At 34.3% G+C, this 27917-nt stretch overlaps 1 protein-coding gene across 4 annotated transcripts in view; it reads left to right on the top strand.

The window, feature by feature from the left end:
• The window catches only part of CD36 (CD36 molecule), a 51680-nt gene that overhangs the window by 13168 nt on the left and 10595 nt on the right, over positions 1 to 27917 (top strand). For 3 of the 4 annotated variants that reach the window (XM_027838894.1, XM_027838896.1, XM_027838895.1), the window contains 9 exons: positions 6705 to 6865; positions 10722 to 10866; positions 13277 to 13456; positions 14128 to 14219; positions 17319 to 17365; positions 20099 to 20168; positions 23245 to 23432; positions 26160 to 26278; positions 27750 to 27823. In XM_027838894.1, coding sequence (XP_027694695.1) covers positions 6705 to 6865; positions 10722 to 10866; positions 13277 to 13456; positions 14128 to 14219; positions 17319 to 17365; positions 20099 to 20168; positions 23245 to 23432; positions 26160 to 26278; positions 27750 to 27823 — 1076 coding nt within the window. Of the gene's footprint in view, positions 1 to 6704; positions 6866 to 10701; positions 10867 to 13276; positions 13457 to 14127; positions 14220 to 17318; positions 17366 to 20098; positions 20169 to 23244; positions 23433 to 26159; positions 26279 to 27749; positions 27824 to 27917 lie in introns of all 4 variants that reach the window. The other variant, XM_027838897.1, reaches the window with a different exon arrangement.

The raw sequence follows: 27917 nt of genomic DNA on the forward strand, positions 1-27917 counted from the left end.
TATCTATCTATCTATCTATCTATCTATCTATCTATCTATCTATCTATCTATCTATCTATCTATCTACTTAGGAGAGCTAGCTGTGGCATTGTAGATAGAGGGCCAGCACACAAGTCAGAAAATCCTGGGTTCAAATTCCACTTTTGACATTTATTGACTATATAACCCTGGGCATGACACTTAACTTCTTGATGACCCAAGCAATTCTTTCTCTAAAAGTTGCACAGCAAATACCGATCTCATCAGTAGAGGGAGTTCCCTATACTGATAAAAATCACAGGTCCAGTCCAAATACATAAGAGGCTATTAACTTGACAAACTTAGACCAAAGATGTTTCTATAGTTCTTACAATTACAAGTCAAAGTCAACAAGTATTTTTTAATCCTTAATGTTCCTGCTCCTAAGTTATAACAGGACAAGAATAAAATTTCAAACCCTTAGAAGTGTAATTGTGCTTAACAATGTATGCTAGTGAGGTTAAAGGGTGGTATATCTTCATGAGGGGAAAAAAAGGAAAGAATCATGCTATTGCATACGCATTCAAGAAATGAATGACTAAATTGGTGCAAATGAAAGGTGGTAAGGGTGTGTATATATGCCTAAGTGTAGGGCAGGGTGAGGATGGAGAACTTCAAACCAAATTAAGTAAGCATTTTAGCAAAAGTAATTAAAAAGCAGCTGTGAAATGGAGAAAAGTTGCATAGTAAAGCAAAACATTAAGTTCCTTATTGGATTACTGGATTTAGGAACTTTGAAGCATACACTACTTCTGCATCTCACATGTTTAGAGACATTTAGAGAAATTTTCATAGAAGTAATTGGAAACTTGAAAGTTTATTTCTTTTCTAATTAAGTTTTCCCCCTCTTGGATGAAAATATGTAAAGTAATAAAGGGATTTTAAGAAGATAAATTTTCAAGTAAAACATTGAAATGGATTGTAATATTGACTTTCACCTTAAGGCTTGTTTTTTTTTTTTAAATGGACCATTTACCAATGGATGATGATGACGATGATGATGATGGTGATGATGATGATGGTAATGATGATGATATCCACATTTCTCTAACAGTTATATGCCAGGCACTGTGTTGAGTGCTTTAGAAATATTATCTTATTCAATCGTCAAAACAATTGTGGGACATAGGTGCTATTATTATCCCCATTTCACAGATGAGGAAACTGAGGCATGTAAGTGACTGAACATAACCTTTAAATCAGAGAGTCACTCTCTTTCTCTTTGTGTCTCTGTCACTCTCTCTATCTCTGTCTTTCTATATCTTGCTTTCTCTCCCCCCTTCTTCCACTCTTCCCTTATGTCAAGCAGAGAAAGGAAGGCTGTGGTCATCATTTGGTACTGATGGCTTTTTGGCAATGAAAGAGGTGATTTGTTATTTAGGAAGATCATTACAGCAGTTCTTTGGAGGATAGATTGAAAGGGGAGAGTCCAGTTACTATCACAGTAGTTCAAGTGAGTGGTGATGAGATGAGTGGTATCATGAATGTGAGAGGCAGTATAGGATTAAGGTAAACAGGACAACAACTGATTGGACATAAGGTTGGGGTGAGAGAGAAGGAATTGAGAATGACTGAATACAAGACTGATTGAATGTTGGTAACTAGTGGGAAGATGATTTTTCAACTGAAATAAAGGGGTTTGAATGAGGGATAGATTTAGTGAAGAAAAGTTGTGTTTTGGCCATGTTGAGTTTGAAAAGCCTCCAGGACATCCAAGTGGAGATATCTAAAGCATAATTGTTGATATGAAACTACAAATCTAGAGCAAGATTAAGACAAGATATATAGATCTAGTAATCATCTATATAGAGATGACTGTATTCATGCTATGCCCAAGAAGGAAGGAATAAAGAGAAAAGAGAAGATCTGGAACTGGAAGGAGTCTCTGGATATTTAATTCTAGCCATCCTCATTTTATGAATTAGGAAATTGAGACCCAGAGAAGTTAGGTGACTTGCCCAATATCACCAATATAAGCTGAAAGGGCCAGATGTAAGCCAGATCTTCTGACTAGAATATGTTCTTTCCCTTTAACATGTTACTTCCCATGGATAATGGGTGGCTAGGTGGCATTATAGTGCATAGAGCACTGGAGCTGAATTCAGGAAGAACCAAGTTCAAATATGATCTCAGATACTTACTAGCTGTGTGATCCTGGGCAAGTCACTTAACCCTGTTTGCCTCAGTTTCCTCATCTGTAAAATGAGCTGGAGAAGGAAATGGCACACCACTCCAGTATCTCTACCAAGAAAACCCCAAATGGGGTCAGACACAATTGAAAACAACTGAACAACAACAAAATGGACGATGACTAAGTAACAAAATAGTCCATCAGGTATGAGGAGAAGCGGGAGAGAATAGTGTCAAGGAAAAGGAGGAAGGAGAGTCAGGGTGGTCAGCAGTGTTGCAGACTGCAGGAGATCCCAAGAAGGAGAATTTCAGTTGTGTTGAAGTCAGATAGAAGCAAGAATACAAGAGGCTGAGTAGCGGAACAAAAGGGGGAAAAGAGCAATAAATGTATGACTATTCTATTTTCCAAAAGAGTTGGGAGGTGGGATGTTGCATTGATTCATATGTATTCTCTCTTGTCCATTTACAAGTTTGATTAGTAGGTTAACTATCCACTCTGTCTTTGAAAGATGGATTTTCTTTAGTGTCATTTAGTTTGTTTTTAATACCTTATGAAATGGACAGTTCTTAGTAATATTAGTTGATACGATCATGAAGTGGAAAAATCACTGGACTACAAGTCAAGAAAATCTCAGCTGTTAATAATTCTTTGACTTTTGGCAAGTCATTAAAGACCTGGGTCCTGATTTCCTACATGTGGAATGAAGGGATTGGACTTGGTTTATTTTGGTTCTAAAATCCTGTAATTCAATATTTGCCTAAAACTAGAAAATTATCTTTAGATGAAAATTATCCTTAGAAGCATCTAGGGGCTTCAATGATTAAAGCTCTAGACCTGGAGTTGGGAAGACTTGAATTCAAATTTGTTTAACACAGTTTCCATAACTGTAAAATGGAGATAATAATAGTAACCATCTCCCAAGGTTATTGTGAGAATCAAATGGGATAGTTTTTATAGCTTTTAGCATACTGCCTGATACTTAGTAAGTGCTATATAAATACTACCTATTGTTATTGTTGTTATTGTTATTAGATGAATATAGAGTTTCTTATTTTAAAATGGGAATTATATTTGCATTATTTACCTTACAGAGTGGTAAGCCTCAAATGAGATAATATTTAAGCCTCAAATAAGATAACATATGTGAAACATTCTGCATTCTGTAAGAAAAAATACAAACTTTTGTCAAACATATGATTCTAATACCATGTTTGTTATCAGCATTGCAATTATAAATAGCATAATATCAATACTAACAATTATTGTTGTTGCTATTACTTTGAGAAATAAACTTTTTACAACATTGAATGAGTGAAACTATGAAAAAACAGGACAGGATAGATAACAATATAATCTGTCTACTTGCAAGCTATCCTTACTAAGTGGAGTGAAAGTTTCAATGACATTGATATTCACTCTCTCCCCAAATTCTACAAGGCATTAGTCAGCAGCTTGAGATTCAGCTGCCTTACAAGCCAGATTGTCTGTTGGAATACTTTGGTTCAGAGGCAGACGCTGATCTAAAAGATTCAAGCTCAGGATCCTTTATTATCAGACTCTACTAAAATTTACTTGGGTATTCACAGTAGGCTGGATATCTTATTTAAAATGCCTCATACTCAGAGAGGGGTGGAAATCAAACTTCCCTTCTATTCCATTGTCAAATATCTGTCTCATATCTATTTAGAAATTAGGAGATCCATGTGATTTCATATAGGAAAGAGTTGCAAATTGAAAACAAACAAAATTGCAAAAAAAAAAATCTAGTTCATAAAGCCTCAGAATCATCAGAAAGACCTTAGTTCCTGTTTTAACTTCTTCATTGTTTCCTTAAGTGACCTTTGAACAAGCTCCAATGTAGTAGGAAGAAAATTGGGCTAGAAACCAGAACTGGGTTCCAGGGCTGGCTCTTCCACTTAGTAGGCCACATGATCTTAAACAAGTTAATAAATCTCCGTGGGCTCTAATTTCCTTTTCAGCAAGATGTTAAGTTCTTTTCCAGGTATGAATGCCTATTTCACTTGAATTCATAAGAAAAGTACAAATGGGGTAGTGATGACAATGGCAGTAAGAGTGGCATTGAATCCTGTTTGTGAGCACACACAGAGCCAAATGGAAGAGGGCCTGTTCCCCACTTCAGGGTTGATATAGGCAGTTAATGCTACCAACCAAATTCCACAAATTATACAATTCCCTAAATGTAAACATTTAAGGTAAGTGCAGTACTATGCTTTCTCTCTTATTTCTCACTGACTCTCTTCTTTTTTCTCTCTATATATTGGGTTGGCTGCTATCACAGTCAACACCATCATCATTGTCATGGTCATCATCATCATCATTAGAATTTTTCACAATGGTTACATGGAAAATACCTACTTACATCATTGACATATGATGCTCAAATGGAAGAGTTTTGTAAATTGTGAAGTACTTTGTATTGCCATGACAATGATAAGAATAATAGTACCTCACATTTATAAACTATTTGTGGTCTACAAATTCTTTCTTCATAAAAATCCTTTTGTGATAGGTATGGAAATATTATTTTCATTTTATGTAAAAAGAAAAAAAGATTTTTCCCCAATGTCACTGACAAAAGTAGCAAATATAGAAGTCAGACATTAGTCTTTTGATTTTGTTTTCTTCTAGTCATCTCTCCTCTATATTACGTTACATTTTTAGAAGATTATAACTGGTCATTTGGGCAGGCACCACCAATTCAGTTCTAAATAGATCAAAACTACAGAATTTAAAAAAATACTTTCCACTGAAATCTGGAGCTAGTTTTCCTTCTGAGAATTCCTTTATCTCACACATTGGACAACAAGAAAGGGGTTCTGAAGATGGGAAAGACATTTAGAGGTGAAGTACAAAGAGTAGATAGTGTGGAGAAAGATAGAAGTTCACATGATAGCAATCCTTAGGAAAAGACCATTTGATAAAACCATTTCTCTTTCCATGGCTCTTTTTAGGTTGAATCTTTCTGATGCCTCTTTCTTTGTTTTTTCCATATAACTCTAGGATAAAACTGTCCTGACCTGGGCATTCTTTGTATGGCCCCTCATTTGTAATATCGTCTATCTCAATTACTAATTTTTCCCTTTCACATGATGATTGTGCTCATGACAAGTTAATTAAGAACAACAAACAAATTCATTTGATGATGCCTTTTCTTTATGTAGGAATTGTACCACTCTCATTTCCCAGAAAACAATGACAGATTTTAAAGTGTTTTCATATATTTTCTTTAAAAATTGTATGCATGTTTTTTTTTTTACTTGAAAAGAGAGATCTGTGACTAAACCAAATACTACTTAAATTTCACTGAGGGACTATAGTTTTGATATTTTAGGGTATTTTAAGGGTTTATGTAGAGAAATAATATGATTAGAGAGGCTGTGGATGTGATTTGCAAACATGGATACTCTCCCCACGATGTGCTACTTAGGAAGATTATGATGACACTACACCATACTTGTCAAGTCTTCTTCTGTCTGATGTCATTTACCATAGAAGCTATAGAAATATCAAATTTGAGTTCACCTGAGACCTTGGATCACAGACTAGTGCAAATAAAAGAAAAAGCATATTAGAGTTGAATATGAAGAGAGAAAAGTTAATACATGATATTTTTGGCAAGAAACTTACTGAGATTTTGATCGTCCGTTACAATTCTCCTTCATATGACTGTGGATGTGGAAAGCTAGGTGAATGGAATGTTGGTTCCTTCAGACCCTAAGCTGGATAGGCTTCAATTGATGGTTTGGAGTATATGTCTCTTATCAGAAGGCTGGCATAGCTAAATTCAGAAACATTTTTTTTGCCTGTAAAAACTCTGAAAAACCATTTACTAATGATTGCAATCTGTGTCATTGGAGTTCCCTTACCAATTGGCACACTTCACCAATGAAATCACAATTCTTCAAAATAGCAAAGTAAATGACTGATTCTCTTCAAAGTTTCTCAAAGTCTTTTGAGTTGCCTATTTAACACTCAATGTTTCTAGAATAGTGTTCTTTTTTTCCTTAAAGGAAATATATTTTAAATATTTCTGTATTTTGTTGTTGTTGTTTTGCTTCTCTCCCCCCTTGTGATTAATCTAAATGAATTATGAATTGAATATATTATGAAATGAATATAAAATGAATTAAATGAATTATACAACCAGGTAGCTTTTACACTGCTATAAAATTCTCATATAATATTCAAAATTTACTTAACATTTTGTTGTGAAATTTTGCAATAAAGTTGCTCTAGGGTTGATCCTGTTTGTGACAACCATCTCCTTAAAATCAAAGAAACTTGTCTGCACTATTGCAGCCTTGCTGTCTCTTGGCAAAAAGTTAATTTGAAAAGGTTCCTACAGTAATCTAAAACAAATTCTGTTGCAAGTATGTGGCAACATTGCAGGATGACTTTTCTCAGAACAAAGTTCCTTTATTAGATTTCCATTTGGGTGATGAAATCCCACTGATCTAATCAGCAGTTTTTGGTTTTTTGTTTTTTTTTTTCCCTGCAAACTAATCCAAATGTACTGGGTTTTTTTTTTTCATAGCAATGTGTCCTTGAGGAAGGTACAATTGCTTATCAAAATTGGGTTAAAACAGGCACAGACGTTTACAGACAGTTTTGGATATTTGATGTGCAAAATCCAGAGGAGGTGATGGTCAATAGCAGCAACATTAAAGTTAAGCAAAGAGGCCCTTATACTTACAGGTAGGTGAAAACTTCAGCCAAATAAACAACAATGTTTCCTGAATGACAAATGCTATGTGCTCATTGCCAATACAACCACTTCACTAAGGATGTATTTATGGATCTTTGCCTGTTTTGCAAAATGGAATATACCATGTTTCTTCTTGGGATGAGAGGAATAAAGACACCAAAGAGGCAGGTCTGGTGATTTCCTCAATAATTTAATCAGTAGCAGAAAGAAATACCATGTGTGTTCTAAAAGCCCACCAACTTAATCAAACTGGTTAAATCCAAATTTCTTCAATGACTGTTTTCTTTTATACATTTATTAGCAAGAAATTCATTTTTCCATCTTCTAGGATTGTTCATATTTATTATCATATTTTCTTATTAATTCAGTGGTTGGATGTATGGGCTAAGTAGAAAAATCTTCTCAGAGACTTAAAAAACAAAAATCAGTTTTACCAAAATTAAGTACATGCTAGTTTCCTGTAGGTCATCAAATAAGATTTATGCAATATAGTTTATATGATTTCCAATCAAAGAAATAAAGCTTTTATTTGGAATGTTGAAAACCATTCAAAAAGTTTTCGCACGTATTTCTGGTTTTAGAGCCTAAAGATTCGAGGCCTTCCTTTATTTTTTCCCTGCTTTTCCAAGTAATTGGACTCCTGAAATGTAATTTTATATACTTCTGAGTAGATTAATAGAATCTTTGAGCTAGACATATATCTTAGAGGGCATGTAGTCTAACATTTGCCTTTTACTGAATAGGAAACTGAGATTCAGGGAAAGTAACTAACAAGTCAGGAATACAAGAAGTGTGTGACAGGGTAACAATTACCATTTTAGCTTCTTCATTTCTAGTTAGACTTTTCTTTCCAATATAATTTCTGCTTCCTATTTCAGTGATTGAACTTAATCTTCATATTAAATAAAATGAAATTATTCATACATTGTCTAAGTGTGAAAATGTAGAAAGAGATAAAAGCCTTTTTTTTTTTTAATAAAAGACAGGATTTAAGAATATGGTATTTCTGATGCCCAAACCAAATCCTGCCACATTATCTGGTAGGGTCCAGTGGAAAGTGTTTCAAATTTGTAATCAAATGGTTTGGGTTCAAATACAAGCTCTGTTATTTGCTACATGTGTGATCTCTGGCAAATCAATTCATCCCTGCAAGCCTATTTCCTCATCTGCAGATTGGGGTGGATGGAAGACCTGAAAGGTCCCTTCTGTCTCTAAATCTACAATTCCATTTTTTCCCCCCTCATAGATGTTTATATTCCTATCTAAACTATTTCTAAAGTTTCTGTCCTAACTGGTCCCATAGTTGAGCATCCTATTTGCCCACAGTCATTGTTCACATTCAAATTTTACTTTTCCTTATTTTCCTTTATTGTAGGCATCATTTTTAGGGTCAAAAATGAAGACAGTATTCAATGTAGAGTAGGCCTTTAGGATGAGAGTTGAGTTTTCATTCTTTCCTTCCTTTTTTTTTGTCCTTACTACTTAGAACAGTGTTTTACACTTAATAGGCATTAAGTAAATACATGTTAAATATACAATCTCACTCCAAAAAAAAGTATAAAATTTTGTTATACCTATATCTGTTTATCTGGTGCCACCTCCTTCTCTTCTTCCTTCTCTTCCTTCTCTCCTCCTCTTTTTCTTCATCTTCCTCCTTTTCTTTCTACTCTCCCTCCTCTTCCTCTTCTTCCTCTTCATCTTCTTCCTCCTTCTCTTCCTTCCCTCCCCTTCTTCTGCCTCCTCTTTTTCCTCATCCTCCTCTCTAAAATCACCTCCCAGAAAAGTAAAAAGGACATCTGTTTGGTTAGTGAATAGTTGCTCTTTATACGCTGGCAAAAGTAGCAACTATTTCCTCTTCTTGATCCTTCTAAAGTAAAGTAAATAAATTTTTTTAAAAAAGGGAAAAAAAAAACATTTCCCTATTTCCACAGAGCCAACTTACACGAAAGGGAGCTTTCTATATCTCACTGGAAGTATGTCTGCTAGCTAAGTAACAGTATTTAGATTTAGAAGTTACCTTGAGGGAAGAAGTCATTCTTCTTCATTTCTTGGCCTTCAATTCAGCACTGCATGTAGACCAGAAAGGTCCACTTCTATAAACCTCTTAAGGTTCTCTAAAGTCTATTTCAAAGTTTAGGTGTTATGAAATTTTTATATCCAACCCAAACTCTCTTTAAGGTATTCTAACTCTGAAACAGAAAAAAATAAAAGCAACCATTTGTAGTTGGACAATGCTTACCATTTCCTTTTGAACTCACAGTTTGATGAAACATGGATAAAATACATATTAGGCTTCAAATTCAGATATACATAGTGTAATTACAAACCTTTTCCCAGGAACTGGAGGATGGAGAAGTCTACTTCAGTCCAGCATTTTCTTTTAAAGAGTGCCATCTCTTGGCTAGATTTTGCAATTGCAAAAACAGTAAACTCATATTTAGGTATAATTCATTGCTGTTATGAATATATTCCTTTAAAATGCAAGTAATGAATTGATCATGGATGTTGTAATATTCATAGCAATTTATAATGCTATTCAAATACATGAATATAATTCTCAAATTACATGAATATAATTCTCAAAAATCCAAGTAACTGCCTGGAATGGAGCAAGGCCTCAGTATGATCTACGTTTAAACAATTTATAGAACTTCTAATAAGGAGATAGTAAATATATCATCTCTATCAATTGATCTTTCAAAATTTAGATATTATATAATTCTATCATATCCTAAATATAATGAATAATCAGGCTTTGGCTCCATAGGCATAAAACCCACAAATTTTAAGCATTGGTAGCTCTAGAATAATCACTTTCTCAATAAAGCAGATGTTGGGATAGCCATGACAATCTAATCAATTTATTTTGTGCTTTATGGTCAAGCACAAAATATTTTGTCCTAAAAGAAGCCTTTTTTCATTTTTGCAAACATTTCTATTCTTACAGATTTTTTTCAGGTTATGGTTTATATGTGAAAAAAAAAAGTGAATTTTAAGTGCTAGTCCATGAAATTAAACTCAATATATGAACTTTTCCCTTGGTCTTAATCTCTCCCGTACTACTCTTGACCACCAAGATATGAGAATTTTTCCCTTCTAACCATCCCCCTTTAGCCCCAATCTTTGAAAGGACTAGTTGAGTTGTAAATACATTTGTCAACGAACACCTTCCTCCTCATCTTCTTTAAATAGAGCATGTGATTAGGAGTCACCTTATACATAGTTATAGCTTAGAGGTGTAGACCAAGTTCTCTTTTCTTCCTCAATTAGCTATTTTCAGATACAAAAAAGGTATATGAACTTTTTCAGTCTCTCCTCTTGCTTGGTATAATCTTGGATGAATAGATCTTCCAATGAAAGTGTCTGCTGTAATAATATCTATTACCAGAGTAAACATGCCAGGCAGCCTCTTAGACAATCAGCTATTTCTGTGAAAGTAGTCTGAAAATTATTTAAGTTAAGCTGTGACTAGGTGATAAACTGTGACTCTTTATACTATAAATGACTTTGCAAGTTTAAAATTGTTTTATTAGGGTTAACCAAGAAATCAAACCAGAGACTCAGCAAATCTACTAAATTATTATTAATTAAATCCCCAGTCTATGTAAGCCACCTCTCCTAAGTCTCAATACATCTAAAGAAATCCTTTTAAACATGTGGCTAATCTTTTATAAAGTCTAGGCTTTCACTCAATTATATATTCATATGAAAATAGTTTAATTTTTTCTTGGTATTACTCTACATGTAAAATTGATTATTATTTATAATTTTGGAAGATTATGCCATAGTATTTAGTATAATGTGTGCTTAGGAAGCTATTTTTTAGATTTCCATTTTGTTTTTCAGAGTCCGCTATCTAGCCAAGCAAAATATAACTCAGCATGGAGACAACACAGTTTCTTTTGCACAGCCCAATGGTGCCATCTTTGAACGTAGCCTGTCAGTTGGGACAGAAAATGACAGCTTTACTGTCCTCAATCTTGCAGTTGCAGTACGTGTATCGGGATGGGGCAGGGGGTGGGTGGGGTGGTGGCATAGTGAGTAATAATATAATTTGTCTCCAAATCCCCTTCGACTCCATTCAAGTCAGCTTGTTAAAATGATTCTGATTCAAAACAGGTTGAAAAAAATTCATAGTCTGATATAACACATTTTGCTCATCACATGAGTATTAATGTAATTCCCACATATTAGTCTTTAAAAGGAATCATTAATGCGTGGAAAGTTTAAAAAACAAAACAGGTGTTTGAGAAAAATAAATTCAAGCCTCAAAAATGAGATAATGATTTATTCAAGGTTGTTTTTGCCTCCTTTCTCAAGTTTATTGATTTATTTCCTTTCTTTGTTTGCAAATATTTAAGTATCTGGGTATTCCATCTATACTGTAATGACTTTGCATAAGTCATTGAACTTCCTTGGGCTTCAGTTTCCTAGTATATAAAATGAAGCAGTTGGACAAGATGACCCCTCAAGGCCTTTGCAACTATTAATTTGTGACACCAAGATTTTTATTCAGCCAGTGTATAATATTGGAATTTTGACAGTGATGCCTCATTGGATTTGGAAATAGATCTTAAAGGATGGGGGTAATATGACTGAGTTTAAAAAAACATAAGAACACAAACACGGTGTATTTAGGTTCTGGCTAGATTTAAAGGCTCAATTAAGAAAGAAGTGGAGGATGAAACTGCGTAAACATACCGTGTGTAGCTTTGGAGACTACTAAATGCCAGGGTGGGGAGTTTTGACTCGATTCTATAGTCAGAAACAACTAATAATATATTTTAAATGGAGGTAAAATGATGAAAGTAGAAAGAAGAATAACAAGTTTATTACTTTTGGAGTAGGTATGGTATAACTTCAGGAATTAGTATGCAGAATAGATCAGAAGAAGAAGAAAATAGATGCCAATTGCAAGGTATTTAAAAGAATTATAGGGGGCAGCTAGGTTGCACAGTGGATAAAGCACAGGCCCTGAAGTCAGGAGGACCTGAGTTCAAATCTGGCCTCAGACCAACACTTGACACTTACTAGCTGTGTGACTCTGGGCAAGTCACTTAATCCCAATGGCCAAAAAAAAAAAAAAAGAAAGTATTATAAAAGGAAATAATAGTCAGTGTAAGGATAAAATTGTCTATAGGCTTCATTCTACCCTCCTCCAGGACATAGAACTTATTTCCTTTGTCTTTTTTTTTTTTTTTTTTTTTTGCTTTCTACTTGGTCCCAGTATGTTAATCTCTATAGTTAGCCTATACTGGGTCTGTACCTTGAATTCTATATTTTGGAACCCTGAGCAAATCATAATTTATCTCAGTATCTATCTAATTGAGTCATGAGATCTTAGAATTAGAAGGAATCTTATATTCCTGGTCTACCCTACTCCACACCCCCACCCACTCAAAACATGAGTCATCACTATCACATGCCTGACAAGTAACCATCTTGCTTCAGTTTGAGAAATTACAATGATGGGTGAATTCAATACTCAAAAGGAGGGAGACATTCCATTTGGGAATCATTTTAATTTGTTTAAAAAAAAACTTTTTTTCCTCTATTAAACCCAAATCTACTCTCATAACTTCTGAACATTAGTTTTAGTTTTCTCCTCTGGACTAACAAACAATAAATCTAATTCTCTTTCTTTCATGATAGCTCTTTCTATTTTTGAAAAAAATATGTAATTCATGTCCTCTCCCCAAGTTTTTGATAAGTGTTATCTGCTATTATTTCTCTCAGTTTGAAGGTTATTTGTACATAGGGACATAATTACTTTTTCCCAGATGTCTAATTATATATGAGTAATTTTAATGTTTCTATGAGTTATAAAATATTATCTAAGTTCTGATATGATAATGTAGCAGAAGTCTTTGAAAGAAAATGCCATATAGGTATAACCTATATCTATATTATCAAAATGATCTTAATCCAGTTTTATTATAAATGGCAATACCCACAATCAGAGATGATAAAGAAGAATCTCATTTTACAAATAAAGAAACTGAGGCCCCAAGAGGGTAATAACTTACATAAGGCCAAATAGGTAACAAGTGGCAGAAAATTAAATCTAACTTCCCTCCTCTTACTCTCAAATCAGTACTAGTTAGTTTATTTATGATCATTTGGGGATATACACATTACCAGACCAGTCATATGGTGACCAGCTGGATTACAAAAGCATGAATAGTATTGACTGCAGCAAGCAGCAATAATTACTGAGGCTAAAATATTCTGATTTCTTAGTTATGTTGATTCAAGCAACAGTGGTTTCAGTGGATTTGGTGACCTAAATCTTTTGGTCTTGGCAAGATATGGCAGCAGTCTTAAGTAAATGCTGCCAATTCCATTAAAGTTTATTGTAATGTGCTCTTTGTCAAATTTTAATTTAATTTTTTTTTTTACAGGCTGCACCCATTCTGTATCCAAACTCCTTTGTCCAAATGGTATTAAACACATTTATCAAGAAGTCAAAATCTTCTATGTTCCAAGTCAGAACCTTGAAAGAACTATTGTGGGGCTATCAAGATCCATTCCTAAGTTTGGTTCCCTACCCCATTGATACCACAGTTGGTGTATTCTACCCCGTAAGTAACAAATATTCAGAGTTCAGTATACCTTGTGGATGGGTAAAGAAAATTGATTAATATTTGTTTGAATCATCATGACTTTGAATGTTATATTATAAAGAGAACTAGTACCATAGATATTTTAAGACCTCCTAGGAGGAAATGTATTGTTGAAATAATTGAAACAGCTACAAACACAGGAAAATCATCAGAGTTAGGCTACTGATTCCAAGTGAACAGGGAATACAATTGACCCTTTTGTTTTAACACCCAATATAGTCATTATCATGTATTACAAACTGTCTTGATTATAATTTGGTCTTTTTCCATATTATTTCATTTCAATTTTTAATTCAAATCTGTTTCCTATCAATTTATATTGTTTCCTGCCTCCTTCATAGTTCTTTTCTATTTTCTCCTATTTTCATTATACTAGTAAATAATTAGTGTACTTTCCAAACTAAACAGTCCTATTTAATTTTCAGATCTTGGATTTTTCAAGCTGATTAGAGTGCTTTTTTTCAAATATAGTAGCCCATGGATCTTGAATCTTGAAGATTTTCAGTTGTCTTAGTTTGTGTATTAAATACAAGTTACCATTTTTTCATTAAAATGATTCCCTACAATTATACAGCTTTAAAAAGTGACTTGTTGCAGAATCAGATTTTTCTCTTTTGTCTTTTTTGCAGTATAACAATACAGCAGATGGATTTTACAGAGTCTTCAATGGAAAAGATGACATAAGCAAAGTCGCAATAATTGACACTTATAAAGATAAAAAGTATGTGGCTTTTCGTTGAGACCATGTTACTTTTGTATGTCTAAAACATTTTGAAGGGTGGTTTATGTAGGGAGGTTTTAAAGATAATCATTTTTTTCTAAGTACAAACTTAATTCTTGAGCTAATTTTTTTTAATTGTTGCTTTAAAAAAAAAATAGCCAGCTGAAAAATGACAAATTGGAATGAACAGTTAAATTTATTTTATGTACAAAAAATTCAATGAGTTGGTTTGAACTTTGTTGAGGGTACCACAAAAATTGGGATATATTTATTAACATTAGAGTCATCTTGAATTTGTCTCAACAAAATTGAGTGAATTATCATGTTTTCTTACATGAAGTACTGCCACTGAGAATCCCTTTAAGATTACTCTTACCCTCTGGATTTGTGCCACCAAAGATGATTGACAAGTTAGATTTGGCTATCAAGTAGTCCTCTTCTCTAGAATTAAAAGGAAAAGTATGAAATGCCATTCTTTGGGCTTTTTCATATTGCCACACATGGCCAAAAAGGATATGAAAAGCTTATAAAACTCACTTATGAAAAAGTGACCTAGTATTTCTATATTGATAAGACAATATCTTCTTTTGATAGTACAGAAATAGAATTGGTATGGAAGAAGCATTAGAATTTCTAATTTCTAAGTACATTTCTAATCTATCTGTATAATATTAATTTAAATTTGGAGATAGAAAACATGCCTCTTTTTTCTTATCTTGTATTAGCTGAGAAATACAGCATTAAGAAGGAAATTGATCACTTACTTGCTCCATATTTTCCACTCTACTAGGCAAATGTTTTAATTCCTTGACTATATGATTACTTCAAAACATATTTAATATACCTTGTTTTTGTTTTTTAAGTTTATATCAGAAAAACCTGGGAGAGGGAGGCCTTTAGCATACTGAAAGCTGATGTATATCATTAATACATCATGATAACCAAAAAAAAGAAAAAAGCAACTCATGTGAGTTTAGTACAAATTAAGAGGAACATGGTGCTCAGTATGCAGAAGACTATTGTCTTGCTATGCTTTGACTTGGTGAGACCACAGGTGGAATATCATGTTCAGTTCTAAACACCACATTTGAGTGTAGGCATGTGCTTAATTTGTGTAAGTATACAGGGATGTGTTGAAAGTTTCAGGGGAGGCAACACTGAATATGTCTGGAATCTTGCCTATACATCTAGAAGGCATACTTTAATTCTTTTCTTGGAGGGAACATAAGAAGGAGTCACAAATATGACCTCTTTGTTCTCCTCTGAGAGAGGAAGTAACAGAATAGAATTATATCCATCTGCCTACTTAAATGTTGCTGGTCTAGGGGTACTTTACAGACCACTACCTCTTAAGGAGAAAGACACCAAAAACTTTTACCTACTAGTCTGAACCATTTCTATTATATGAGAGTTACACCAAAGACCTTTACAAATAGTGAATGGAAAGTAAATAGAAAGTAATAAATAAATTGTGGAGAGTAAATAGAAAGTAAATTGAAAACAAAAAAAATAGTTCCATAGATTAGAATATACCATAAAATACACAAGTGTGAATGAACTCTTCAAATGGAAGCAAAATCACACTCATTCAGAAGAGGGCCTAATTTCGACCAAGGGGAAATTCTCCATGGTCTCTATAGAAGCAAGGTAGAGATCAAGGTCGTGAAGAGTAGCTGGCCTCCCCGTATGACCACAAGAACCTTTCTCTTTCTCCTCCCATTAGTCAGTTATCCTTTAAAAAAAAAAAAGCGGGTACCACTAAAGGAAGGAATGAAGAATGTCTCTCCTCCTTATAGCTCTCCTGCCAACTAAATCTACTCTTCACACACAAGAAGGTTCACACCAGCATTCCTTCCACCAATTAGCAGAGTCTCAGACAAAATGCTCCTGATTTCATTGGAAACCTGAGTTAAATTAGGAAGGGTATTGATCAACAAGGAAGAATCCATGCAAAGACTCCCAAAATTTCTTGTAATGATTTGTTAAGACAAGAAAAGACAAAATTTGGGGGAAGCAAGGAGCATAAGATTCAATTATTAGAAAGATCTTAATGTGGAAGAGAAATTAGACTTATGCTTACAGAGCAAAGAACTAGGAGCAAAGAGAAAACATAGACATGGGATTAGATTCAGTGAGATGAAAAGTTTCCTAACAGCTTGTGGTTGTTGCTCAGTCATTTCGGCAATGTTGACCCTTCGTGACCCAATTTGGGGTTTTCTTGGCAAAGATGTTCAAGTGGTTTGCCGCTTCCTACTCCAGCTCATTTTATAGAAGCCCTACTAGCCCTGCACAAATCCCTTAACTTTCCTGGGCCTCAGTTACCCCATTTACCAAATGGAAGGGTAGCATTAGATGGCCTCTAAAGTTTCTTCCATCTCTAGATCTTTGATTTTATGATCTTATATGCAATGTCAGAAAGATTCAAGGTAGATAGAGAAGAAAACAGAACTATAAAATTTAGAAATAAGGGCAATATGGTGTGGTGGAAAGATGGCATGGGTTCAAGTCCTGACTCACTTAACATTTTAGTATCTTAGACAGTTATCTAAGACTCAAAGTTCAAAAGTGGTGTTTTATCTTCACTGGTAGAGGGAATTTCTTCACGAGGCATTCTACCAGTGGAAGTTGCAGGTCTGGTAGAAAACCAAAGTAGATATGTAATACATAAAGCATCACATGTATGTTCAAATAAAATCTCTATATTGTCCATGCCCTTTTGTTTGGCATAAATCAATTCTCTGTGTTATCTGCAAAACATCCCAGTTAGAACAGAAATTTAAAAAAAAAAACAGTAGAAATTGTGTACTTTGTAGTTTCACCATGAAAAACTTAACTTCTCTGATGGTTTTCCTTTAACCTATAGCAGTCCAAGTTTACTTTCATATCCTTCACCCATATTTTCCAACTATAATTAAAAATGCAAATAAAAATCATTTCATAGCTCTCCCTGCCTATTCTAAGTATTAGATGTTCTAACCAGTTAGAATTCTGTAGTCTGCCATTCACAGCTCTCCTCACTAAATCTGAAATATTTTTTTTTGCAAAAGAGATACACACAAGGTAACTTATGTCAGCTCATTGGAATATTTTCTATTCTAGGAATCTCTCATATTGGCTGGGTTACTGTGACATGATCAATGGCACAGGTAAGGATGGATATTAATGGCAAGAATTTTAGTAAGTATTTGAACATTTTGGCCATCTAGTGATGCCATACAAAGGCTCAAACCTGTATGAACACACACATTTACCTGAACCCTTTCATTTTTTTACTTAAAAGAACCCTTTTCCTAGTAACTGCTATATAGAATGTGGAAGTGTTAGCGTAGTTGACTAATTTGTGTTCATATCTTTTGAAAAAACTTACAGAGATAATAACATGAACTTGAAAGAATAGAAAATCAAAATAATTATTCAAAGGCAAATATGTTTCCATCTGAGTTTTGAAACCAAGGAAGAATGAATGAAATGGCAAAATAGGGCACATCTATTTTAAATGGCTAGAGATAAGGGGGGAGGGGATGAATAAAATTATGGAGAAATATATTTTTCCCATAGTGTAAGTATCTGATCTTTAAGAGATACATTAAAATTGGACATTCTAAACTTTTTCAGTGTCAACAAGTGAGCCAGAAAACTAGTAATGGAAGGTTTAAGTTGATAAAAAGAGGTAACATAATTGTATAAGGCAATAAGAACTAGAGCAGAGCTTTTAGTTTTTGGGAAGTTAGTAGGCATTATTGTTAAGGAAATTAATGCCAAAGATTTATCCATAATCAGGGATTTATCAGGGTTCCATTTGAAGGATATTAACTCGGGAGTCAGTAATTCTGGGTTCAGATTCTGCCTCTGATGCTTAGTTCCTGTGTTATTGAGGAAGTCAATTAATTTCCCTGCCCTGAGCTTCAGTGTTTATTTTCTTTCAAATGAGAGGCTTGTACTTGATGGGTCTTTGAATGCTCTATTGTAGGTCTCACCCAATAATCTTATGGTCAGTGTAAAGCACGAGTCAGGAGAGGAAGAAAAAAGAACAAAATTGTCAAATTTTAAGCAGAGGTAGCATGGAGACAGCATGATAGAGAGGTGGCCTTGGAGTCAGAAAGATCCAAGCTTAAGTCCTATAACGTACCATCTTTTGGTGCTCTATGCCACTTTCTGACTTAAAAGCTGCAGGGAAAATGCCAACTTGCCTCATTAGGAGTTCCTTATAATACTGAAATCACAAGAACAGTCCCTGTCTCGTCACCTCAGTTGGAAAAATATAAGACTAAAGAAGTGTTGAATATAACATTATTTCCTCAAAGCATCTCCAAAAGTCTGATGATGGAAAATGCTATCCCAATCTAAAGAAAGAACTATGGAGTTTGGATGCAGGTCGAAGCATACTATTTGCTCTTTTTTTTCTTCTGTTTTGTTTTGTTTCTTCTTTCTGGTAGTTCTATCTATTGGTTCTAATTCTTCCTAACAACATCACTAATGGGAAAAAGAAAGAAAGAAAGAAAGAAAGAAAGAAAGAAAGAAAGAAAGAAAGAAAGAAAGAAAGAAAGAAAGAAAGAAGGAAAGAAGGAAAGAAGGAAAGAAGGAAAGAAGGAAAGAAAGAAGGAAAGAAAGAAGGAAAGAAGGAAAGAAAGAAAGAAAGAAAGAAAGAAAGAAAGAAAGAAAGAGAGAGAGAAAGAGAGAGAGAGAGAGATGGGTCCAGAACAGAGGACCAAGACTAAGTCCTTGGAGGATATTTTCTTAGTAACAGCCCTTAAGGGACCCAAACCTAGGAAAACAAGTTTTCAACAGCCATTCTTGCACTGGAAACTTTTTCCTTTGCCCTCTTTGATGAGGTTAAAATAGTCTCATCCTAAAGTAAAATCATCAGGTGTGATAAGAATCTTTGTAGCAACTAGTGGACATATGCATTAATACTATTTCCTTAGTTTGCAATTCTTTCAGCATCACAATTGTAAAATTTGCCTTTACTAATTAGACATAGTTATCGAGAAGGTCATTGTATAGCTCTATTCCCTGAAGTGTCCAAATTAACTACAGATCGCAAAGCATTTCTAATTGCTACCTAATGTGCCAAAGAATCATTTATTTCCTTTAACATTTTCTAAATCTAGACACTAAAATGAAGATGGGGAGGAGGGAGAAAGAGGAAAAGTCAGGACTAATCATCAATGATAGTATATTCCTTTAATCATGGCCATTAATTGGTGGCCAGTCTTGGTAATAGCATTATATTAAGTGGAAGACTGATTTCTTGGGTCAAAAATAATGAATGGTTTCTCCTTTGTTGTGTATAATTTTGTAGGAGTTCATACATATGTATGTATATGTATGCATTTTACCAGCAGTGCCTTGGATATGCTACGTAGTCAATAATTATCTAAGTTACTTCTGGGAGAGTAAACATATGGACTCTGTTATTTTTGTTTTGTTTTGTTTTGTTTTTTGCTAGTTAAATTTCCCAATTCTTAAACCAGAGACTTGCATCTAGTGAGAGTTTTATACCTATTTTCAATAATTATATAATAGATTCTAGGGCAAACAAAACATTAACAAAAATATGTAGTAGCTTCTAGCGGAAAGTCTGAGGCAACCAAAATGCTTATTCAGTGAGTCAATAACTGTCAACCATATTCTCAAGTTTTTTTTCTTTTTTAACAACCACAATTAGCCACTTTCTAATTTTTATAAGAAAAATTTATGATTTTTTTATGTCTTAAAATGTCTTCATTTCATTTTAACAGGAGAAAAAAGTTTAATTCACACATAAAAACTAATGAATTTAGGTTTTGTCTATGAAAGGATTTTTTTTCCTAGCATGCACATAATACACACAGAAAAATCTTAATTTTCCACTTTATTTTCTATTGTTTTAAAAACAGATGCAGCCTCATTTCCTCCTTTTGTGGAGAAGTCCAGGATATTAAGATTCTTTTCCTCTGATATTTGCAGGTAAGACTAAGAGTATTTGAATTTCACTTCAGAATTACATTCAGTTTTCCCCCTAATGATTAGTATAAGGTGAACAATACCATGTTAATGGGTCATATTTAAAGAAACATAATAATATTTTTCTCCTAGATTGCTGTAAGCAGCTTGGTGTCAGGGATTGTCTTATTTCTGTATCTCCTACAGTGCCTGGTGCCAAATTACACACAATTTGAGAGGTTTTGCTTGCTCTCTCTAAGGATCAGAAAAATTAATTCTTGGATCATTTGAAGCAAGGTCACAGATGTTTTTCCATTCTTCTCTTTGATCAATGCATTTTCAGGTTTATGAAACTCAGAATGTCTTTGTCAAATTTGTGTCTTCTATTAAGACATGGCTAACATTTATGAAGCAAGTATTATGCAGAAATCACTGTGAAAGGCACTGAAGAACATTCATAGATTAGATATCCATACCTCCCAAAATCTTATACCATAGTAGGGAAAGTAAGACCTATACATACGTGACCATAATACAAATTAGAACAAAGAGAGATAGAAAGGGTTATTGGACATCTGAGGTGAAATGGCTTAGAAAATTAGGAAAACCTTTATGGAAGAGGGAACATGGGAGTTAGGTCTTGATATAACTACCTCCCTTTCTCCCTCTCAAGCCATGTACCCAGCAACCCAATTCATCTATTGAAAAAATAAAAAGACTGAGGAAATAATTGTATCAATTTTCAAGCATTTATTAGGTACGTGTTAGGTGCTAGGTACAGGAGATAAAAAGACAAAAAAAAAGATCCATGTCTTTGAGCAGCTTAAATTCTAGCCAATGAAAGATAACATGTACATATGTTTGTACATTCAAATTGTATACAAAATGCATACAAGATAATTTGGAAGAGATGTGGAAAGACTTCATATAGAAGGAGACATGAGAACTTACCTTTGAAGAAACTAGGGATTGTAAGAAGTGAAGGCAGGTGATAAGGGAGTTAATGCAAAGCATGAGGGACAGCTACCAACCAATAGTATAACATATGTATGATTTCATTGGGTAGATATTAGATATTTAAGGGTGGGGAATGGGACAACATTCTAAGTATTGGAAAAATATGGCAAAGCAGGAAGGCTCAGGATGCTTAAGGAGGAATCAAGGATAACTTGGCCAGTGTTATAACAGCTTGATAATGCATTACATGATGTTTTGTAGAATCAGGCTAGAAAGGAATCTGGAGCCAGACCACGAAAGGCTTTGAATGCTAAACTAAGAAGATTAATCAAAATTATTGGTCAGCAGGATATGATTAAATCATCTTGTACAGTGGAGTGATGTTTGAATCAGAATATCAATCTGGAAGTAGTGTGTGTGTGTGTGTGTGTGTGTATAGTGGGTGAAAGTGGAGGAAAAGAAATAGGTTAGAAGTCTAGCCCAGGTCTGTGATAAGAAGTTTCTCTGCCAGGATAGTGGCACTTAGAAAGAAAAAGACAAATTTACAAGAGATGTGATAGGGAAAATTAACATTCCCTGACATCTGATTGGATGTGGGGAAGTGAAAGGGAGGAGACGAAGGCAATACAAGGTTCCAAGGCTGTGTGACTGGGAACATATGGTTTAATTAACAAACATGAGAAAGTCAGGAAGAGGTACAGGATCAGAGGGAAAGGCAAAGCCATTTTTCTAGGGGCATGTTGAACTTGGTTTTCTAGGTGTAGATCCAGGGAGATGTGGCCAGTGAGTAGTTAGAAATCATGCTGTAAAGAAAGATGGTGATTTGGAAATCACCTGAATAAAAGTGATATTGGGAGTAAATGAGAGCAGATGAGATCCCCAAAGGAGGGGTACATAAAGAAGTGGGGGTGGGGAAAAAGGAATGAGCAAAAAAGCCTTGGGACAGGCCTATATATTTGGAGGTAAGAAGGGGAAAGCAATACCAGCAGATGAAACAATGAAGTAGAGAGGCAGATGGAAAGCTGGGATGATGCAGCACCATGGAAAAAAGATAGAAACTAAACAAGGAGGGATTGATCAGCAGGGTCAAATACCATTGGAAAGTAAAGGAGGATGGGCACTGACAAAGGCTAACATGAAGTTCTTGACCTTTGGAAGCACAATTTCACTTGAGTGATAGGGCTGGAAGATAGATGTTAAGGGACTGAGGGTTAAATAAATGGTGAGGATGTAGAGGCACTGAACATGGAACAATTTTTTCAAGAAATGTTGGCCATGAAAGGGGAAAAATAAAGGCAAGGTCTTTTAGGATGAGGGAAATATAAGCATATTTGTAAATGGAGGATAAAGAGACTATGGAGAAGGAGAAATTGACTAGTCAGGAGAGAGTAGGATTGTTGGAACCCAATCCTATAGAAGGAGATGGGATAAGTTTTCAAGGGTGAGGGGTTAACATTTACAAAGAGAAGACACATTCTTCCCTGTAGATAAGAAAATGTATTAAAAAATGTGCTCTGACGTATAGAGGAAGAGAGCTGAAGGAGTTCGGGGTGGATTGCCTTGATCTCAGAAGTAGGAGAGTGTCATCTGCTGGCAGTTTAAAAGAAAATTATTTTCTCCTTCCTTAACTTACCATTATTATTGTTGTTTTAAATCCAACACTGCTGTCCAGCAACAAGTATCCTTTTAAAGGAACCTCAGAGAGTTTTTCACAAATGCTGAGGAGCAATGCTAATCTATTTGGTGGCATTTTAGTTCAGAGTTGGCTTTGTTTTGTCTTGTTTTTTAAACAAGCACTTCTCCCCAAACAACATTTATCCTGAAGAAACATATTAAAACGATATATGCCCATTATATAGGATATATGTATAAAAATTCCTATCAGAATTCTAATTCAGAATTTTGAAATGTCCTCTCTTTTTTGACAAGAAGAAAAAGTAGTTCACTTTCAGGTTCTAGGTCTTAGTAAGTCTGCAACACTTCATAACCACATTTTACCATCACTGAATAAGGCAAAGTTTAAAAATTTCACAGGAGTCTTTTGTTACCCTAGCCAAGAGCAAAGTTGTTAAGAAACGTAAGAACATGTGAAAAGTGAATTTCAAGTATGTCTGGAACAAAGTAATATGTTTTCTTCTTTTAGGTCAATCTATGCTGAATTTGAAAACGAGATCAATCTGAAAGGGATCCCAATGTACCGATTTGTCCTTCCATCTAAAGCATTTGCATCTCCTACTGTAAATCCAGATAATGAATGCTTTTGCACAGAAAAAATTATCTCCAAGAACTGCACATCAGCTGGTGTTCTGGACATTAGCAGCTGCAAAGCCAGTGAGTGAAATATTACCATTATAAATTGATAGCACTACTCATCCAGAATTTACTTTATTTTTCCCAGAATATCTCAAATTTCTAAAATTGAATGGAATGAAATGATAAAAATTGTAGAGAACAGTAATTTAAATATTTGTTTGAAGGCAAGGCTCCACATTTAAAATTGGATTACCATGTTCTAGGAAAATGAGTAGTTACTATGGTGTAAGTGGTTGTTTGTTTACCTAATGTATCATTTAGGATGAGAGTAAAATGAAAGTAAGTCTCTGACTTACTTATCTTGTGCTTAATGCATTGCCCATTTCCATTTGAGCTTTCTTTATCATCTTCTCCTGCCCCAGCTACCCTGTTCACTCTCTAAGCCACAACTCCATGGATTATGTAGACCTGTTATTATTTTTTCCTTGGATTTGTGATTTTATTAGGTTACAGAAATACTGATGTGAAGTTTTCTCCAGCGATACAGATTAGAATTAATCAATAATTTTTACCTGTAGAGAGTTACCTGCAGCACTGAGATTAAGTCTCCTATGTTTCTGTAGAAAATATGAATCAGAGATAAGACTTGAATCTATGTTTTACTGAGTATCTTATTTCTCTGATTTTTTAATTATATTGCTGGTCAAATTCATTTATCTCCAAAATATTTCTATAATAATTTTTTTCAATCACACGTTATGTTCTGAATCTACTTGTGGATTTCCCCTACTTTATCATGTATATTGCATATATACATGTAAATATATATCCATACATATGTATACACACATATACGTGTACATACAATATACATTATATATGTGTGTATATACAATATGCATTTGCAAATATATATCAATATCTATATATCTATGTCTATAGATATAGATATAGTTATAGATATAAAATTATTCCACTACCAGAAATCTGGGGGGAGGGAGGAAGAAAGTTAAAGCATGTGTGGAGGGTCCAGGGGTGGGAGGAGAAGTTGAACAAGGAAATAAAAGGAGATCAAGGTCCTCTAGTCCAGTCTCCAATTTCTGAGCAGATCATTTCCTGAAAATTTCACTAGTTCATTTTAAAACATAATTTTTCCATTTCCTTTCACATTTTGAAATTATTAGTTCGAATCAAAAAAACTACAACCACAAGTGTCATCTAATAGAAGTAGTGGCAAATTTCTTTGGAAATAATTTTAAAAACTAGGCTCATTCTTAAGAGTGGTAAAATTCACCATATTTGGACACTGAGATCTCATTCCATAGTGTGCTGAATGAGAAAGTAGCCAGGTCATTGAAAAAAAAAATAAAGTCAGGAAGAATAGTTAGAAAGGTGATATGATTGAGAGCATTGAGGTCAATTTTCAAAATGCCTGTAAAAGAGGAACATGCAAAGTGACTTGCTAAAATACCCTGCACTTACTATTTATTTAATTGAGAGGATATCAGTTCAGTGACTGATTTTCCTACTTTCTTACTTCAATTAAGATTATCATGAGAATTATAATGTGATTACAAATGTATCCTGATATCCTTGATTGAAAATAAGAAGGAAATAAGCAGGATTTCCTATAGCTGATCACATCATCAGAGTTCAAAATTGTCCTGAAAGGATTGAGAATATACACTTCATTGTGTTATTGATGTTATAGGAACAGCTAGATGGCACAATGGGAAGTGCTGGCCCTGGAGTCATTAAGACTCATCTTCCTGAGTTCAAATCCAGCCTGGGCAAGTGACTCAATCCTGATTGCCTCTTGTAAAATGAGCTGGAGAAGGAAATGGCAAACCACTCCTGTATCTTTGCCAAGAAAACCCCAAATAGTGTCATGAAGAGTTGGACGTGACTGAAAAACAACAAAATTATGTTAGCTAGGTTCCACAGTGGATATATTACTGGAGCAGGAGTTAGAAGACCTGAGTTCAAATCTTGCTTCAAACAAGCAAGATTTTCTCTGTTTGACCATAGGCTTATTTTTTGTCTTTTTTTTTGTCTGCCTCAATTTCCTCATCTGTAAAGTGGAATAATCCCAGGATTGTTATGAGGATAATAATATTTGTGAAGTGTTTTGCAAACCTTAAAACATTATGTTTATTAGTTATATAAAGAGTGGGTAGCATTAGGAAGTTGGGCAACACTTTCAATTATCCCCAGGTGCCCTCTAACACAACATTTTCACATGGGAGACAATGGAAAACAATCACAAAGAATTATATGGTATAGATAGATTGTTGTATTCTCCAAATGCCCTTGGAAGAAGGTATCTGCAAAGATGAGATCATGGATCCATTGAAGTATGAACATCAATTTGTCTGTAGTCAGTTACCTTCTTGTAAAGGGACTATTTATTTGACCAGAGCTATGAATTCATCCATGTAGAGAACTACAAATGTAGATTAGCATTGCAACCTTCTGTCTTACTGAGTTCCCTAGCTATACTAAGAGGTTAAGTGACTTGCATAGGATCACCTATCCTCTAAGTATAAGAACCCACCTAAGTCTTCCTGACTCAGAGACCAATGCTCTATCCATCCTACAACATTTAATCTCAGCAGGACACTTCTGAACTCTATTTTCTGACACTAGCATGAAAAATTATGCTTTACCTTTTTTTCCTGTTGGTTTGGCTTGGGAAGCAAAGGTTCATTTTCTATTTTAATGATTTATGTTGTGGCAGCTTTTGTGGATGTTTAAAAAGGAAATGGTCTTATCAATGACCATTTTTTTTTTTGCCCTTTCTTCCAGAAAAGCCAGTGTACATTTCACTTCCTCACTTTCTACATGCAAGCCCAGATGTGCCAGAACCTATAGATGGGTTAAACCCAAATGAAGAGGAGCATCGGACATACCTGGATGTTGAACCTGTAAGCAAATGTACAAAGGATAATAATCCTGTGACCAGAATTATATTTAAAAACCCACTTGTACTCAATGAGTATATGCTTTATCCACAATTCATTTCATGTCATGCCCTTTCTATCTCATTCTAAATTTAAAAAGCTTTCCTTATGGTCCCCTTTTGGGAATCAGCATCTATACTAGAAGGGACAATGGACTTGAAGTCAGACCTGGGCTCAATTAGCTGTGTGCCTGGAAGGGGAGTTAACATCAGTAAAATGGGGATTCTAATATTTGTGCTATTTATAACATTATTTTAAGGATCAAAGGAGATCAAAACTGTAAGATACTTCGTTAAAGCTCTTTAAAGGTTTGAAATAGCAACTGGGTTTGTGATTCCATTGGTATTTACATAGCCAGAATGCACTAGACATCTTCTTGGCCCCAAGATTAATTCTCTCTCCAATATGTGTGCCTTATTTCCCTCTGTAAAATGTAAACTGTTGTAACCAATAATAATAAAGTATGATTTTCTGCCTAGTACAGTGGATTTGGAGGTTCTGGATTCAAATCCTGCCTCTAATACTTATGTTACTTGAATATCCTTGAGCAAGTCACTAAACTTTCCAGGAATTATCTTCTCATCTGTAAAATCAAGTGACTCTGAAGTCCCTTGCAGGTCTCTACCTCTATGATCTAAGTAATGCTTATATAATATCAAGATAATCCCATTTTAATTTGTAAATAGACAAACTTTTACAAGGCAGTTCTTTTGGTTCAAATCTGAACTTAATATTTTCCTCAAGATTTCAAGAATCTACTATTTCAGCAACATGGGCACACTCTGGAACAACACAAATCACAAGCTTTTTGTATTACCTTGATTTCAAGCTATCAATTTAGATTTTAAAGCTAAGTAAGAATTAGTCCTATTATTTCATTATTTTCATGACCACATGGTATAGATAAGTTTCTGATCCAATTTATCATACACAAAATGATTGAATAACACAATCTGATTGTCACAATCATGTCTGTGGATTTGTTCTTTGTGTGTGAATACGCATATATTCATATATATGTGAATAAATGTATATATGTACATATCTATCTATATAGAGAACACATAAGTGTATATAAATACACAAACATTGCAAATATATACTTATACCAATACATACTTGCACACTGGGCTGAGTTGATAGAGCACTGAACTTGAAGACCTGAGTACAAATCCTGGTTCAGACACTTATGAGCTATATGCAAGCCTGGGCAGATCAAAGTCACCTCTGTCAGCCTCAGTTTGTTCATCTGTAAAAGAGGCTTGTGGGCTATGAAAATTAAATGAGATAATATATGTAAAGTGCTTTGCAAACTATAAATTGCTGTAGATTTATTATTATTATTACTATTATATAAGAAATCTAATCATAAATTCCTGACAGTCAATATATAAGTCTGGAGGGGTAATTTTATTTCATTCTTATTTTGTTTTAGATCACTGGATTTACTTTGCGATTTGCGAAACGACTGCAGGTTAACATCCTCGTTAAACCAGTAAAAAAAATTGAGTAAGTTTTTTGAATCTGGTTTAGAATTTTAATGTGGATGAAAAAAAAATCTCTTCTAATTAGACCAAATGGAGCTAGTGGATTGAACCTATTA

This window comes from Vombatus ursinus, unplaced genomic scaffold (genome assembly GCF_900497805.2).
Source record: "Vombatus ursinus unplaced genomic scaffold, bare-nosed wombat genome assembly UNPS02014830.1, whole genome shotgun sequence".
Classification (NCBI taxonomy): Eukaryota; Metazoa; Chordata; class Mammalia; order Diprotodontia; family Vombatidae; genus Vombatus; species Vombatus ursinus.